At 43.8% G+C, this 13695-nt stretch overlaps 1 protein-coding gene across 1 annotated transcript in view; it reads left to right on the plus strand.

Moving 5' to 3' along the window:
* Positions 1-1136: 1136 nt before the first annotated feature.
* Positions 1137-13695, plus strand: part of ephx4 (epoxide hydrolase 4) — a 41830-nt gene continuing 29271 nt past the window's right edge. Inside the window, exons 1-2 of the mRNA XM_080196506.1 lie at positions 1137-1442; positions 7270-7355. Coding sequence (XP_080052632.1) covers positions 1200-1442; positions 7270-7355 — 329 coding nt within the window. The 5' untranslated portion in view covers positions 1137-1199. The remainder of the gene's footprint in view (positions 1443-7269; positions 7356-13695) is intronic.

Here is a 13695-nt window from a genome sequence, read left to right on the forward strand (position 1 = left end):
AAGTGCCTGGAGTTTCACTAACAGTCCTATATAAATACATCTTGTTGTTATTGCTGTCGACACTCAGCTGGGCAGGCAGCATCTGTGACAGTTCAGCCAAGCAATCTCGTCCTCTCTGCAGCCAGAGCGTTGACAGCCCTCCGGCACTATCACCGAGTCTCCAGAGAAACACAGTCAATGTTTCAACTTGGTATTGTTCTGTAAGATTTAATCTTCTGAAGGGACAATTCCCCGGAATACTCCCTAATCCCCAAATGTAATTAAAGATAAAATGGCAGAATATAGCTGACATCTCAAATCTCTCCCTTCCCCCCCCCCTTACCCCCCTCCCCCAATCCCGGACATTCTTTCTTCCACCTTTTTCCCTCGGGAGAAAGATACAAAAATCTGAGGTCACGTACCAACCGACTCAAGAACAGCTTCTTCCCTGCTGCTGTCAGCCTTTTAAATGGACCTACCCCACATTAAGTTGATCTTTCTCTGCACCCTAGCTATGACTGTAACACTACACCCTGCACGCTCTTGTTTCCTTCTCTATGAACGGTATGCTTTGTACAGTGCCCAAGAAACGATACTTTTCACTATGCTAACAAATGTGACAATAATGAATCAAATCAAATCAAAATGAATTCCTGTCCAAGCAGTGCTTTTATTTTGCAGGAACTATAATATGGATTGGATTGTCTTTGTTGAATTGGGGTTTTTTTTCCCTACAGAAGGGCTTTATTAAATGCGAACCTGACTCCTTGGAGCAAAGCTGACCCTGAACACAAGCATGTTGTGTAATCCCAGCCTTTCGGCAATGCAGCACAGTTTCCCCACATTATTGTTGTTCTGTGCGATGCTTTGTGTTGATCTGGAGTCTGCAGTGTACCTGTGCTACCTAACCCTGGTCTCTCAGCCGCCTTTGAGTCATTGTCTGGCTGCCCCTTTTTGGGGGGGGGCAGTGGGTGGGTGGAGGGGGAGGGGGGGAGTTGTTTCCGATTGCAGACATCGATCCGACCAATGAAATGTATAACAAATATTTGAAAGCACGCTTTACGCCGGCGCACAATCTTTGACGTTGCAATCTCTGGTGGTTTCCATGACTTCAGTTTTAAGGGGATCTTCCTTGGCACCCGCTGACTGAGGGTGGATCTGCTGGAGAGTGAAGGATCTGCTGGATCGCAGGCGAGGCGGCTCTCATTCCCAGCCGGACTATGGTGAAACCTCTTTGCCGCTTCCTGATGTTGACAACTCGACTGCTTGTGAAATCCAGGAACCTCCTATTCTGGGCTCTCGCTTACAGTTTCTGCGGGCTGTGTGCGTGCCTGGTCGCGCTGAAACTTTTGTGGCACATTATCAGGAAGCCGGCAGAGACCTTTCAGTGGAGTGTCCGAGAGACCCTGCCCGCCTGCTTAAACGACACCTCCCTGGGGACTCACTGCTATGTGCGGATTAAGGTAAAGACTGGGATGGGACTGGGCAGAGACTCAGTGCAGGCAGCACTGAGGGGTGGGGGTGGTGGGTACTGGTTCCAAATGTATTTATTTTGTCATTAACACTCCCCCACACATACATGCACACATACACATATATCCATACATACATACATATACAAACAGACACACACGCAAACATATACACATACATACACACATGCATATACACACGCATACATACACACACATACATATATACACAGATACATACACACACGCATACATTTACACATACACACATACAAATACACATGCACATGCATACAAAAACACACATACGTTCATACGTACACATACATACATACACACATACATGCATATACATATACACCGGCACACACACATATATACAGTCAGACACACACATGCACACACACTTATAAACACAAACATACAAACAGACAGACACATATGTTTATTCTTGTTGACCGCCAGGAGGCCTGAATCTGATTTATTAACAGTGACTCCGAATTGGGGGCGGGGGTGGGGGTTGGTGGGCTGAACTGTTGGAGAATTCCTACACTCATCAAACCTCTGGCTGATGCAGAAATGTCCCTGTTCCTTAAAAATAAATAAAAACTAGAGTGTTGTGAAATCGCTGGGCCGCCCCCCGGGGCCCTGAACTGTACAAACATGCGCTGCCCTCCCTGCGGCACTTTACTCTTTCTCCCCTTTGCAATGGGGCTCACAATGGGCCAGCCTTGTTTATCCACCAGTCTGGCTTCAGACACAAAGTGCTGAAATTGTGGACAGCTCCTGAGTAAACCTGCGCACGGCCGCCGGTGTGTTCAATAAAACGCGCACCAATTCATCAAATAATGATTTTGCAGAACAAACATTTTCAGGTGTATCATTTGGACTGTCCGTTGCCTTTTAATTTAAAGTAATGTTGCCTGTTCCCCACCCGCATGGACGGACTTCTCAAACTGGATCGTTTTCACAAAGTAGGAAGCCTTTCAGCTGTCAAGCACGTCCTCCCAGTGTAGGTCACCTCTATCTGTGTCTTGTTTAACACGCTGCTGGAATAGTAATTCCAAAACTGCCTCGGAGCAAGAGTGTGACACAGTATTAGAATACTTCCAGAGATTTTTATTTTTCAACCAAACGCCGAATTTCGAAATCTGTTTGTTCCCCTTATCCTCAAAGCAATGTTAGCGGATTCCGCCTTGGGGGAATAACCAATTTGAAGATTTCCATGTGAATCTGTATTGTTGTTTCCGCAGAGAAACTGTTACATTTAATATTAACAATGACAATTTGAAGCTTAGTGGTGCCAGGGCAGTTTTGCTGCCCAGCGCATTTCAATGGGATCGCTTGTTGTAACAGTGCAGTGTAAAATATATATCTCGTACGATTTGTGCCTTCTCAAAATTAAGTGCTTTGCGGTATATAGTGGTTTCAAATCGGATTAATTGTTGCCTGAACTGTTAGAAAAAGGTCCAGTAGTTTTAGTGACGCGGCGATAAATCACCTCTTGGCAGCTGCAAAGCAGTTTAGAAAAAAAATCGTTGTATTTAATAATTGAAAATTGTGACTCTCAATGCCTCATACTGCAGCCAACAGTCAGCACTGCACAGATTTGTTAATGTAACAGATATTTGTGCTATCTAAATTCTTCTTGTTTAAATGTGGAGTTAGTTGAGAAATTTAATATTGGGTATTCTGTCTTTCTTTAAATCCATGTTTTGTTATCCTGGGTGTATGTCTCTGGAATGTGAGGTTGATCGCTGGTTAGACAAGTATTATTTGTACTGCTAAAATACACTGGAGTGATCATCATCTTATGATGCACAAGATAAAATTGCAGAACGGAGTGATGACTGAAAGGTCTGTCATTCTGCCTCCAATCTGTTACATCCTGTAACATATTTTGCTCTGTAAAGGCGTCCTAATAAATAACATTTTTGAAATCTAATGGATGAAATCCATCTGCTGTGATCTTTGCCTAGTGTTTTTTTTTCCCGTATTGAGTCTCTGTTTCAGATTGTTTCCCCCTCTCTATAGCTGTTCCAGGGTGACTTGTCCTTTCTGTCCAGTCCAAACCTACCCTCAGCATCGGTGCTGCTGCTGCACTCTGTCCGCTTCCCCCTCCCCTCCCCCTCCAGCGTGCCACCAAACAAGAGATGCTGTGAAATGTGAGCCGTGCTGTCAGTGTTGGTGCTGGGTAAAGTGGCACTGGAGATGTTTGGATAACACACTTAAGATTGAGAGGCAGCAGCATGACTGATTTGGGTGGGTGGGGGGGGTGGTGTGTAATGATCCAGTGGGAGTTATCTAGCAGGATGAGTCATGAGACATATAGAAAAGGAGATTTGGAGACAAGACATCAAGTTCTTGTTTGAGATGGTGGTGGGCAGCTTTATTTGAAGGCAGGAGTGTAAAGAGTGGCACAATAGTTAGCATTGCTGCCTCGAAGCTCCAGGGACCTGGGTTCGATTCCCAACTTGGGTCACTGTCTGTGTGGAGTTTGCACATTCTCCTGCGTGGATTTCCTCCGGATGCTCCAGTTTCTTTCCACAGTCCAAAGATATGCAGGTTAGGCTGAGAGGCCATGTTAAATTGCCCCTGGGATGCATAGATTGGCGGGGTAAATATGTGGGGTAAAGGGGATAGAGCCAGGGCAGGACTGTTGTTGGTGCACACTCGAGTGATGGGCCGAATGGCCTCCTTCTGCACTGTCGGATTCTATGATTCTATGAAAGTGAGCAAGGTGTAGCTTAGGTTAACCAATGGTCGAAAGAACAGAGACCTTTGAAGCCCACACCTCGCACAGACATATTCACAGAGATCTCCATAAGAAAAGAAAGCAGAGGTAGAAATGACAGGCAAGTGGGAGATGAAAGGAAATATGCATGGAAATGAGAATATTGGAGGAACAGAAGGACAAGGCAGGAAGAAATAACCTGAATTTCAGCCCCACGTTGTTTTCAAGTTGGCTGAGCATTTTCACAGCTCTGAAGGAGATGCCACTCTATAAAAGATACTGTCCAACCTCAGTAATCTTATTATAGCTCGTCTCCTTCCACACGGTTCTGTAGCTGTAAGATTGAGAAAGAAGGTATGTGTGTGTGGGGAGGATGTGGGTGTAAGTGATGAAGGGGGTAGGAATGTGGAGGAGGATGCTAGAATCTGGAGCAGTTTGGGTCACCTGTACTTTCCCAGTTACCATGGTGCATAACAGTCATTTGAAGTACGGATTTAACTATGCGTGAATGTTTCCCGCCTTATCAAATTCAATCACTTTTTTGCTAATTTATTCACTGCTATTATTATAATCTATTTGAAGCTTTAATCATAGTAAGTGACTTTGGTTTGGTATCTACAAGGACTTGCATTTTCTATTCTTGACTCTTAAAGCAGCTGAAATGGGTGTCATTATGGACAACAAGAGTGTTTTAATGGTGGTGAATTTTAATTAGCCAATGTTTAACTTAGATGACAGTGAAGGGTGGCATGGTGGCACAGTGGTTAGCACTACTGCCTCACAGCACCAGAGACCCGGATTCAATTCCCAGCTTGGGTCACTGTCTGTGCGGAGTCTGCACGTTCTTCCTGTGTCTGCATTGGTTTCCTCCGGGTGCTCCAGTTTCCTCCCACAGTCCAGAACACATGCTGGTTAGGTGCATTGGCCGTGCTAAATTCTCCCTCAGTGTACCCAAACAGGTGCCAGAGTGTGGCAACTAGGGAATTTTCACAGTAATTTCATTGCTGTATTAATGTAAACCTACTTGTGACTAATAAATAAACTTTAAAAAATGAGTGACATATTTAATTAGCAACAAGTTGAAGGTTAAAATTCTAATAATACCTTAATGTTATCAGCAGAAGTGTATGTCATCTTGTTCAGGAAAGTATATTTTTAACTGGATAATTCTGAAGTAAGAAGTGTTTTGCACAAAGGAGACTGTAAGAAAATTCATAGGAGAATCTAAGAAAATGGCACTGTTCACCTCATATGGGCTAGTCTGACATTCAAAAGGAGATGTGGAAATAATTCTATTTAAAAAAAGTCACCAAAAGAAAGGTTAGAATTTAATGTTTCTTTACATATAGAGTTTTGGGAAATAAAACAAAAAAAGTGTTGAAATACTCAGCAGGTCACAAAGCATCTGTAGCAATGAACAGTAATTAATGTTTCAAGTCAAAGAACTTTCTTTGGAATGGAAGGAAAATAGAAATGTAAGAGATTTTAAGATCTAAAGATGTGCAGGTTAGGTGAATTAGCCATGAAAAATTGCCCCATTGTGTCCCGAGATATTTAGGTTAGGGGGATTAGTGGGGTAAGTACGTGGGGTTACGGAGTAAGCCTGGGTAAGAGTCAGTGCACACTTGGTGGGCTGAATGGCCTCCTTCTGAACTGTAGGGATTCTAAGGTTCTAAGTCAGTAATGAGGAGGTGGGAGGCGCAGGAGGCCGGTGATCAAGGGTTGGGATTCAAGGAAGAGATGGTGTTGGAGGGAAGGGGAGGGGAGGAAGAGTTCGGAGGAGTATTGGTACACACAGAGCTGTTGAAGCTTGCGAATGTTCACACCTGAAAGGAAAATAAATGGTGTTTTGTGGAAGGGCTGAATGAGGTGAAAGATGAAATGAAACTGTGAAATGGATGACAGAATCAGGCGGTGGTGCTTCAGGGAGAGACCTCACTTAATATCACCTTATCCAGCTCAGTATTAAGTTTTCATTGAAGTATCATAGAATCCTACAATGCAGAGGGAGGCCATTCAGCCTATCGAGTCTGCACTGACCACAGTCCTATCCAGACCCTATCCCCATAACCCTATGCATCTATCTTAGCTAGTCCCCCTGACACTAAGGGGCAACTTAGTATGGCCAATCCACCTAACCCACACATCTTTGGACTGTGGGAGGAAACTGGAGCATCCGGAGGAAACCCACGCAGGCACGGGGAGAATGTGCAAACATCACACGCACAGTCACCTGAGATTGGAATTGAACCTAAGTGCCCGACAGCGTGAGGCAGCAGTGCTAATCACTGTGCCATCGTGCCACCCTTAACGTTCCTGCAAAGGTCCTTGAGTCATTTTAGTACATTTAGGGCCCTATTGAAATATAAGACGTTGTTATAAATTCCGTGTAATTCTATGTAAAACTGGTTGGCAGGAGAAAAATGTCTCTGGAATCTACTGAATTGTCATCAAAGCCAAACAAAATTACAAATATCCTTCAGGGAAGAGAACCAACAATCCTAAGCTGCTGTCCTGGAATCCTAACCTGCTGTCCTGGAATCCTAACCTGCTTTACCTACATTGGGGCTCCAGTCCCGCATTATGCAGTTGATCCTTCATGGTCAAAAAATATTAATTTCCAGTATTGGGGATAGATGGGAACATGGAACCTGAAACACAAACCAATCAGCCATGATCTTATTGAATGGTGAAGCATGCTCGAAGGGCCAAATGGCCTACCTTTGCTCCTATGTTCATATTGACCACATCCCAAAGGCATCTTAAATGTTGTCCTGTAAACCTTACATCGAATTGCTCCCATTTTATTGAGCGCGTGAGTTGTTCGGTGATGGAGAATTTACTCAGAAGTCTTGTCTCATTGTTTTCCCATGGGTAGGATGTCGAACATTAAGATTACTTATTGCTTTATACCACAGTTTCATGCAGTCCAGGCAACAGTGTAGATGGTTTATCTGGGTAACCATAGTCTCTCGTGTAGCATGTATGTATACAAAACAATTTAACAAGGAATCTACCATCTGCTGCTTTAAAATGGATGATATATATTGTACTTGATGTTTTGTTTACTCTCTCAATTTCCAGGAATCAGGATTAAGGTTCCACTATGTTGCGGCAGGGGAGAGAGGCAGACCTCTTATGCTATTGCTGCATGGATTCCCAGAGTTCTGGTAATCATCTTCTTACTTTGCTGAATCTGTAGTTTGTGGCATTTGGAGACGTTGCTACTTTACTTCTTTTGCATGTAAAATGTATTTGATTACAGTATGAAATTGTTTCCACAATAAACAGAGGCTAGTATGTCGTGTTTTCTTCACCAATTATTGAACATAATGCTTGTGTAACTGTTATTATGAGAGTTGTGATGTGGCTGAAAGGGTATTGTTAGCATTTGGCCTGAGGGTGCATGACATCATCTAATATCAGCCATGTGTTGTTGAGTGAGAGAGGTAACAAACTGTGTGCACTGTTGCTATTCTTGAGAGGGGAGATGTGAGAGGGGTGAGATACAAAAGAGCCCAGAGGGGCAATTTTTCTCTCAGAGGGTGGTGAGCGTCTGGAACAAGCTGCCAGAGGTAGTAGTAGAGGTAGGTACAATTTTGTCTTTTAAAAAGCATTTAGACAGTTATAGAGTCATAGAGGTTTACAGCATGGAAACAGGGTCTTCAGCCCAACTTGTCCATGCTGCCTTTTTTTTGAAATCCCGATGCTAATCCCAATTGCCCATATTTGGCCCACATCCCTCCAAACTCTTCGTACCAATGTAACTGTCTAAATGCTTTTTAAAAGACAAAATTGTACCCGCTTCTACTACTACCTCTGGTAGCTTGTTCCAGACACTCACCACCCTCTGTGTGAAACAATTGCCCCTCTGGACACTTTTGTATCTCCCCCCTCTCACCTTAAACCAATGACCTCTAGTTTTAGACTCCCCTACTTTTGGGAAAAGATAATGACTATCTATCTGATCTATGCCCCTCATTATTTCATAGACCTCTGGAAGATCACCTCTCAGCTTCCTCTGCTCCAAAGAAAAACATCCCAGTCTATCCAACCTCTCTTTATAACTCAATCCATTAAGTCCTGGTAGCATCCTAGTAAATCTTTTCTGCACTCTTTCTAGTTTAATAATGTCCTTTCTATAATACAGTGACCAGAATTGCACAAAGTATTCCAAGTGTGGCCTTACCAATGTTGTGTACAATTTCAACAAGACATTCCAACTCCTGTATTCAATGCTTTATGGGTAAGATGGATAAGATGGGTAATCTTATATGAGTAAGGTGGGTATAGAGGGATATGGGCCTAATGCAGGCAATTGGGACTAGCTTAGTGGTAAAAACTGGGCAGCATGGACAAGCTGGGCCAAAGGGCCTGTTTCCATACTGTAAACCTCTATGACTCAATGAGCTCTTTGAGGCACTTGTTGCACTGGTCCCAGCTCCTGCAATTAGAGAATCCCTGGACCTGGTAATCTCAACCATGTCTCTTCTTGCCTGGTGCTTTTGGATCCTCCTGGTGTTGGCTGAGATGATAGATTCCCTCCTCTCCCTCACCCCCTCCAGCAAGGGACCAAACTGTGAAATATTTGAGCAATTGCCTTGCCTCAACCGCCAAACTGCAAAATCTCACAGAAGAGGACACAGCCCCGTTTTAAGAAATGCGTTCCTCCTTTAGTTAGCTCTGTGAATGGGTTTCTCTGAGGGATCAACAAACTGAGGTGGAAACCCACTTGAATTTATAATGAGGCCTGAGACTTGAACCATGATGGGCTTGTTCTTTTGTTTTCTTTATTCTTTCATGGGCATCGCTGGCTGGCCAACGTTTATCGCCCATTCCTAATTGTCCTTGAACTGAAGTTGGCTTACTAGGCTATTTCAGGAGGTATTTAAGAGTCAACCACATTGCTGTGGGCCTGGAGTCAACATGTAGACCAGACCAGATAAGAATGACAGATTTCCTTCCCTAAAGAACAGTAGGGAAACAGATGGGTTTTTACACCAAACATTTCATGGTATCCCAGATATTTATTGAATTCAAGTTTCACTATTTGCCGTGGTGGGATTCGAACCCCAATCCCCACAGCATTACCCTGGGTCTCTGGGTCACTAATCCAGCGATAATACCACTAATCCACCGTCTCCCTTTTCTGAGGTGGCAGGTATATTTCACACTTGCCCAACTCTCCACCAGTCCGAGAAAAGCCTGGGATCCCAAACTTTGATACATAGAAGACGAGTGCATTTCTGTTAATGTGATGGCCATTCTCTACTTACAGTGAGAAGGCGCCACAGAAAATAATTAGTGGCACAGTGGCATTCTGTTTACACAGTTCAAAAACCTTTGATAGTGGATCGTATTCTGCTGGCACTGAGAAGCTTCCTGTTACATGTTGGATGGGTTCCTGAACAGGGTTCTCACGTTTCTCAGATTGAGTCATCACAAATGGGAATTTGTCAGCTAACTGAAGTAACTGTGCACCGTGCTTTCAGGGGAACTAACTTGGGTCTCACCTTGTTGCTCATTGTCAGAAATGACATTGTACAATGACTCTATGTTTGCTGACAAGTGGTGACCTAAATCGCTGTGGGCTAATACAAACAAAATTGGATTGTGTGTGGATGTAGGATGGTGTCTACTGTGAAGGAAGAGCAACGCTATCAGTTCATTCAGTTAAGCTGGACCGTGTCGTTGCTCTGCACACTCTGGTTAACGTGTTGCAAACTTCCTTCAATTGCAGATGTTGTTCTCCTTGGATGGGATTTCCTGTCCGTTGATCGTAATTGGGCAGAACTTCTCACCTGGGCTCAATGGACAAATCTAATCGAGATAAACAAACAGTTCCACTGACTGAAAGAACTTTGGAAAACCTGACATTACTTATCACCGTTACCACATTCAGCATTTGAAAGGGCTGCCTCACGTGGAACATTGAAATCCTGCTTGTCAAAACCGCAGTGAAACCCAACCGAAACTGAGTACAGGGCAAAATATTGATTTGATTTCATTTCATTCTATAAGTGAACTTATTTTGTTAAGCGAGTTAAAATCTTTCTTGTGCAGGACAATGGACAAGAACATAAGAACTAGGAGCAAGAGTTGGCCACCTGGTCCTGCCAGCCTGCTCTGCCATTCAATAAGATCATGGCCGATCTTTTTGTGGACTCAGCTTCACTTACCCGCCCGCTCACCATAACCCTTAATTCCTTTACTGCTCAAAAATCCTTGCCTAAAAAACATTCAATGAGGTAGCCTCAGCTGCTTTACTGGGCGAGGAATTCCACAGATTCACAACACTTTGTGTGAAGAAGTTCCCCCTCAACTCAGTCTTAAATCTGCTCCCCCTTATTTTAAGGCCATGCCTCCTAGTTATAGTTCCACCCGCCAGTGGAAACAACTTCCCTGTTTCTATCTAATATGTTTCTATAAGATCTCCCACATTCTTCTGAATTCCAATGAGTATCTCCCCAGTCAACTCAGAAGAGAATGGTTTGTTCATTATTAGCATCTTTCCTCTCCAAAATTGGATAGGTATGTCTAGACTGCAGCTTTCCCAGCCAGAATGTGGAGAGCTGTTTGTGCTGAAGTCTGGTGCTCAGTTTCTTTTTTGCAGGAACACAAAAGCTCCTACAAGTACACCTCAGTGTTCTGATTCAGGCCAAGTGCTCGGGCAGCAAGCCAGCAACAAAGCTTTGTACACCTTTTGACCCGCCTGCAGAGACACTTTGCAGATAGTGTAATTGCCTAGAATGCTGGCTCAAGTGTGCACAATTAGCTATCAATTGCCGAGCTAGGATTTCTGGGGCGCAGATTGGCCTTTGGAAAATCTGTTGCTTATTCTGTCCCCAGGTCGTATATCTCCAAATCTTCGCAGCAGCCAAAGGAGGATTGGCCACATGAGGCCACTGTCCTTATTACTCTTCCTGTCCCCTAACATACTAAATCAGCATTGGGTACAAAACTCTGTAATACTGCAAAGTCTATATTTACTGTGAAACTGCCCTGCATATCAGACAAGAAGGCAAGGACATTCTCAATATATATACAATGGGAATGACCTACAATGAAGACTGTAGAGCAAGGGCATTCTATATTTATAGACAAATGCCCTACATCTGAAACTCTGTAACGTGCGATTTTCTATATTCACAGTAAAATAAGATGAAACAGATTCAAATTAAGTGCAAGTTAAGTTTTCCAGGCATGTATTTGTTTGTTCCAGTGATCCTAATCCAGCAGTACGTTTTCCTGTAGCTATAGTACTTGTAAAGTCATAGCACCTGACTTTTCAATGTTCTCAAAAAACAAAGGGTCTTATTCTGCTCAGGGACCTGGGTTCGATTCCCAGATCGGGTCACTGTCTGTGTGAAGTTTGCACATTCTCCTCGTGTCTACATGGGTTTCCTCCGGGTGCTCCAGTTTCTTCCCACAGTCTGAAAGACGTGCTGGTTGGATACATTGGCCATGCTGAATTCTCCCTCAGTGTATGCGAGCAGGAGTGTGGGGACTAGGGGATTTTCGCAGTAACTTCACTGCGACGTTAATGAAAGCCTACTTGTGACAATAAATAAATAAACTAAGAAACTGATTTCCAGATTTTCCTATCCTCGATCTAATTTTGATTTTCTTGGTTCAGTTACAGAAGATTGGGTTTCGCTGTAGTTTGCCAGACAGGATTTCAGTACAGTTTGTCCATGGAATTAATTAGAACAGTTGTCAAGAAAAATACAAAGTTTCTGGTACACTATTCCTAAACTAATAAGCATTACAATTTCAAGTTAACTGTATAACATTCGTTAAGTTCTCTAAAATGGAATCCCAGAATTTCATATTTCTTCCTGCAAGAATCAGTTGTAATTTTAAAAACAGAATTACTCAATCAAAAACTCAGCCAAAGAACAAAGAAAATTACAGCACAGGAACAGGCCCTTCAGCCCTCCAAGCCTGCACCAACCATGCTGCCCGACTTAACTAAAACTCCCTACCCTTCTGGGGACCATATCCCTCTATTCCCATCCTATTCATGTATTTGTCAAGACGCCTCCTAAAATTCACTACCGTATCCACTTCCGCTACTTCCCTCGGCAATGAGTTCCAGGCACCCACCATCCTCTGTCTAAAAAATCTGCCTTTAAACCTTGCCCCTTATACTGAAGCCCCCGTAGTAATGGACTCTTCCACCCTGGGAAAAAGTTTCTGACTATCCCCTCTGTCCATGCCTCCCATAATCTTGTAGACTTCTATCAGGTCACCCCTCAACTTCCATCACTCCAGTGAGAACAAACCAAGTTTCTCCAACCTCTCCTCATAGCTGATGTCCTCCATACCAGGGCAACATCCTGGTAAATCTTTTCTGTACCCTCTCCAAAGCCTCCACATCCTTCTGGTAGTGTGGCGACTAGAATTGAACACTAAGTGCGTGCCCTTCAGTTTGCGGGAGACCCGCAGCAAAACTAACAACTTACACAGGAGAAACTGTCAAGATAACGGATACCATCACAGTACCTGTAAACTATCGGCTGCAATCGACTCAGCACCCAGTAACAATAGTGTCAGACCAAGGACCAAGTCTTCTGGGCAGTGATTGGCTCAAGGAAATCAAGTTAACAAGATGGAGATCTTCCAATTATGAGAAGAGAGGAGCTGCCTGAGTTAATGGCGAAATATGAGAACATAGATAGGGTTGTTAGGAAGGCATACGGTGTCTTGGCGTTTATTGGTAGGGGGATTGAATTTAGGAGCCGCAGCGTCATGTTGCAACTGTACAAGACTCTGGTGCGGCCGCACTTGGAGTATTGTGTGCAGTTCTGGTCCCCACATTATAGGAAGGATGTGGAGGCTTTGGAGAGGGTGCAGAGGAGGTTTACCAGGATGTTGCCTGGTATGGAGGGGAGGTCCTATGAGGAGAGACTGAGGGATTTGAGGTTGTTTTCGTTAGAAAGAAGGCGGCTAAGAGGGGACCTTATTGAAACATATAAGATGATTAGAGGTTTAGATAGGGTGGACAGTGATAGCCTTTTTCCTCAGATGGAGAAAGCTAGCACGAGGGGACATAGCTTTAAATTAAGGGGTGGTAGTTATAGGACGGATGTCAGGGGTAGGTTCTTTACCCAGAGGGTGGTGAGGGATTGGAATGCCCTGCCTGCTGCAGTTGTAAATGCGCCTAGTTTGGGGGCATTTAAGAGATCCGTGGATAGGTTTATGGATGGAAAGGGTTTGGTTTAGGTTAGAGGATCATTGCTTTTTAACTGGTCGGCGCAACATCGTGGGCCGAAGGGCCTGTTCTGCGCTGTAATGTTCTATGTTCTATGTTCTATTGTGAGGCATTAGGTAAAATAAAGGGCCTTCAAATGAAAATTTATTTATTAGTGTCACTAGTAGGCTTACGTTAACACTGCAATGAAATTACTATGAAAATCCCCGAGTTGCCACACTCTGGCACCTGTTTGGGTACACCAAGGGAGAATTTAGCGCAGCCAATGCACCTAACCAGCACGTCTTTCGGACTGC

The sequence above is a fragment of the Carcharhinus amblyrhynchos genome, chromosome 9 (genome assembly GCF_965287045.1).
Source record: "Carcharhinus amblyrhynchos chromosome 9, sCarAmb.v2.hapA, whole genome shotgun sequence".
NCBI classification, from domain to species: Eukaryota; Metazoa; Chordata; class Chondrichthyes; order Carcharhiniformes; family Carcharhinidae; genus Carcharhinus; species Carcharhinus amblyrhynchos.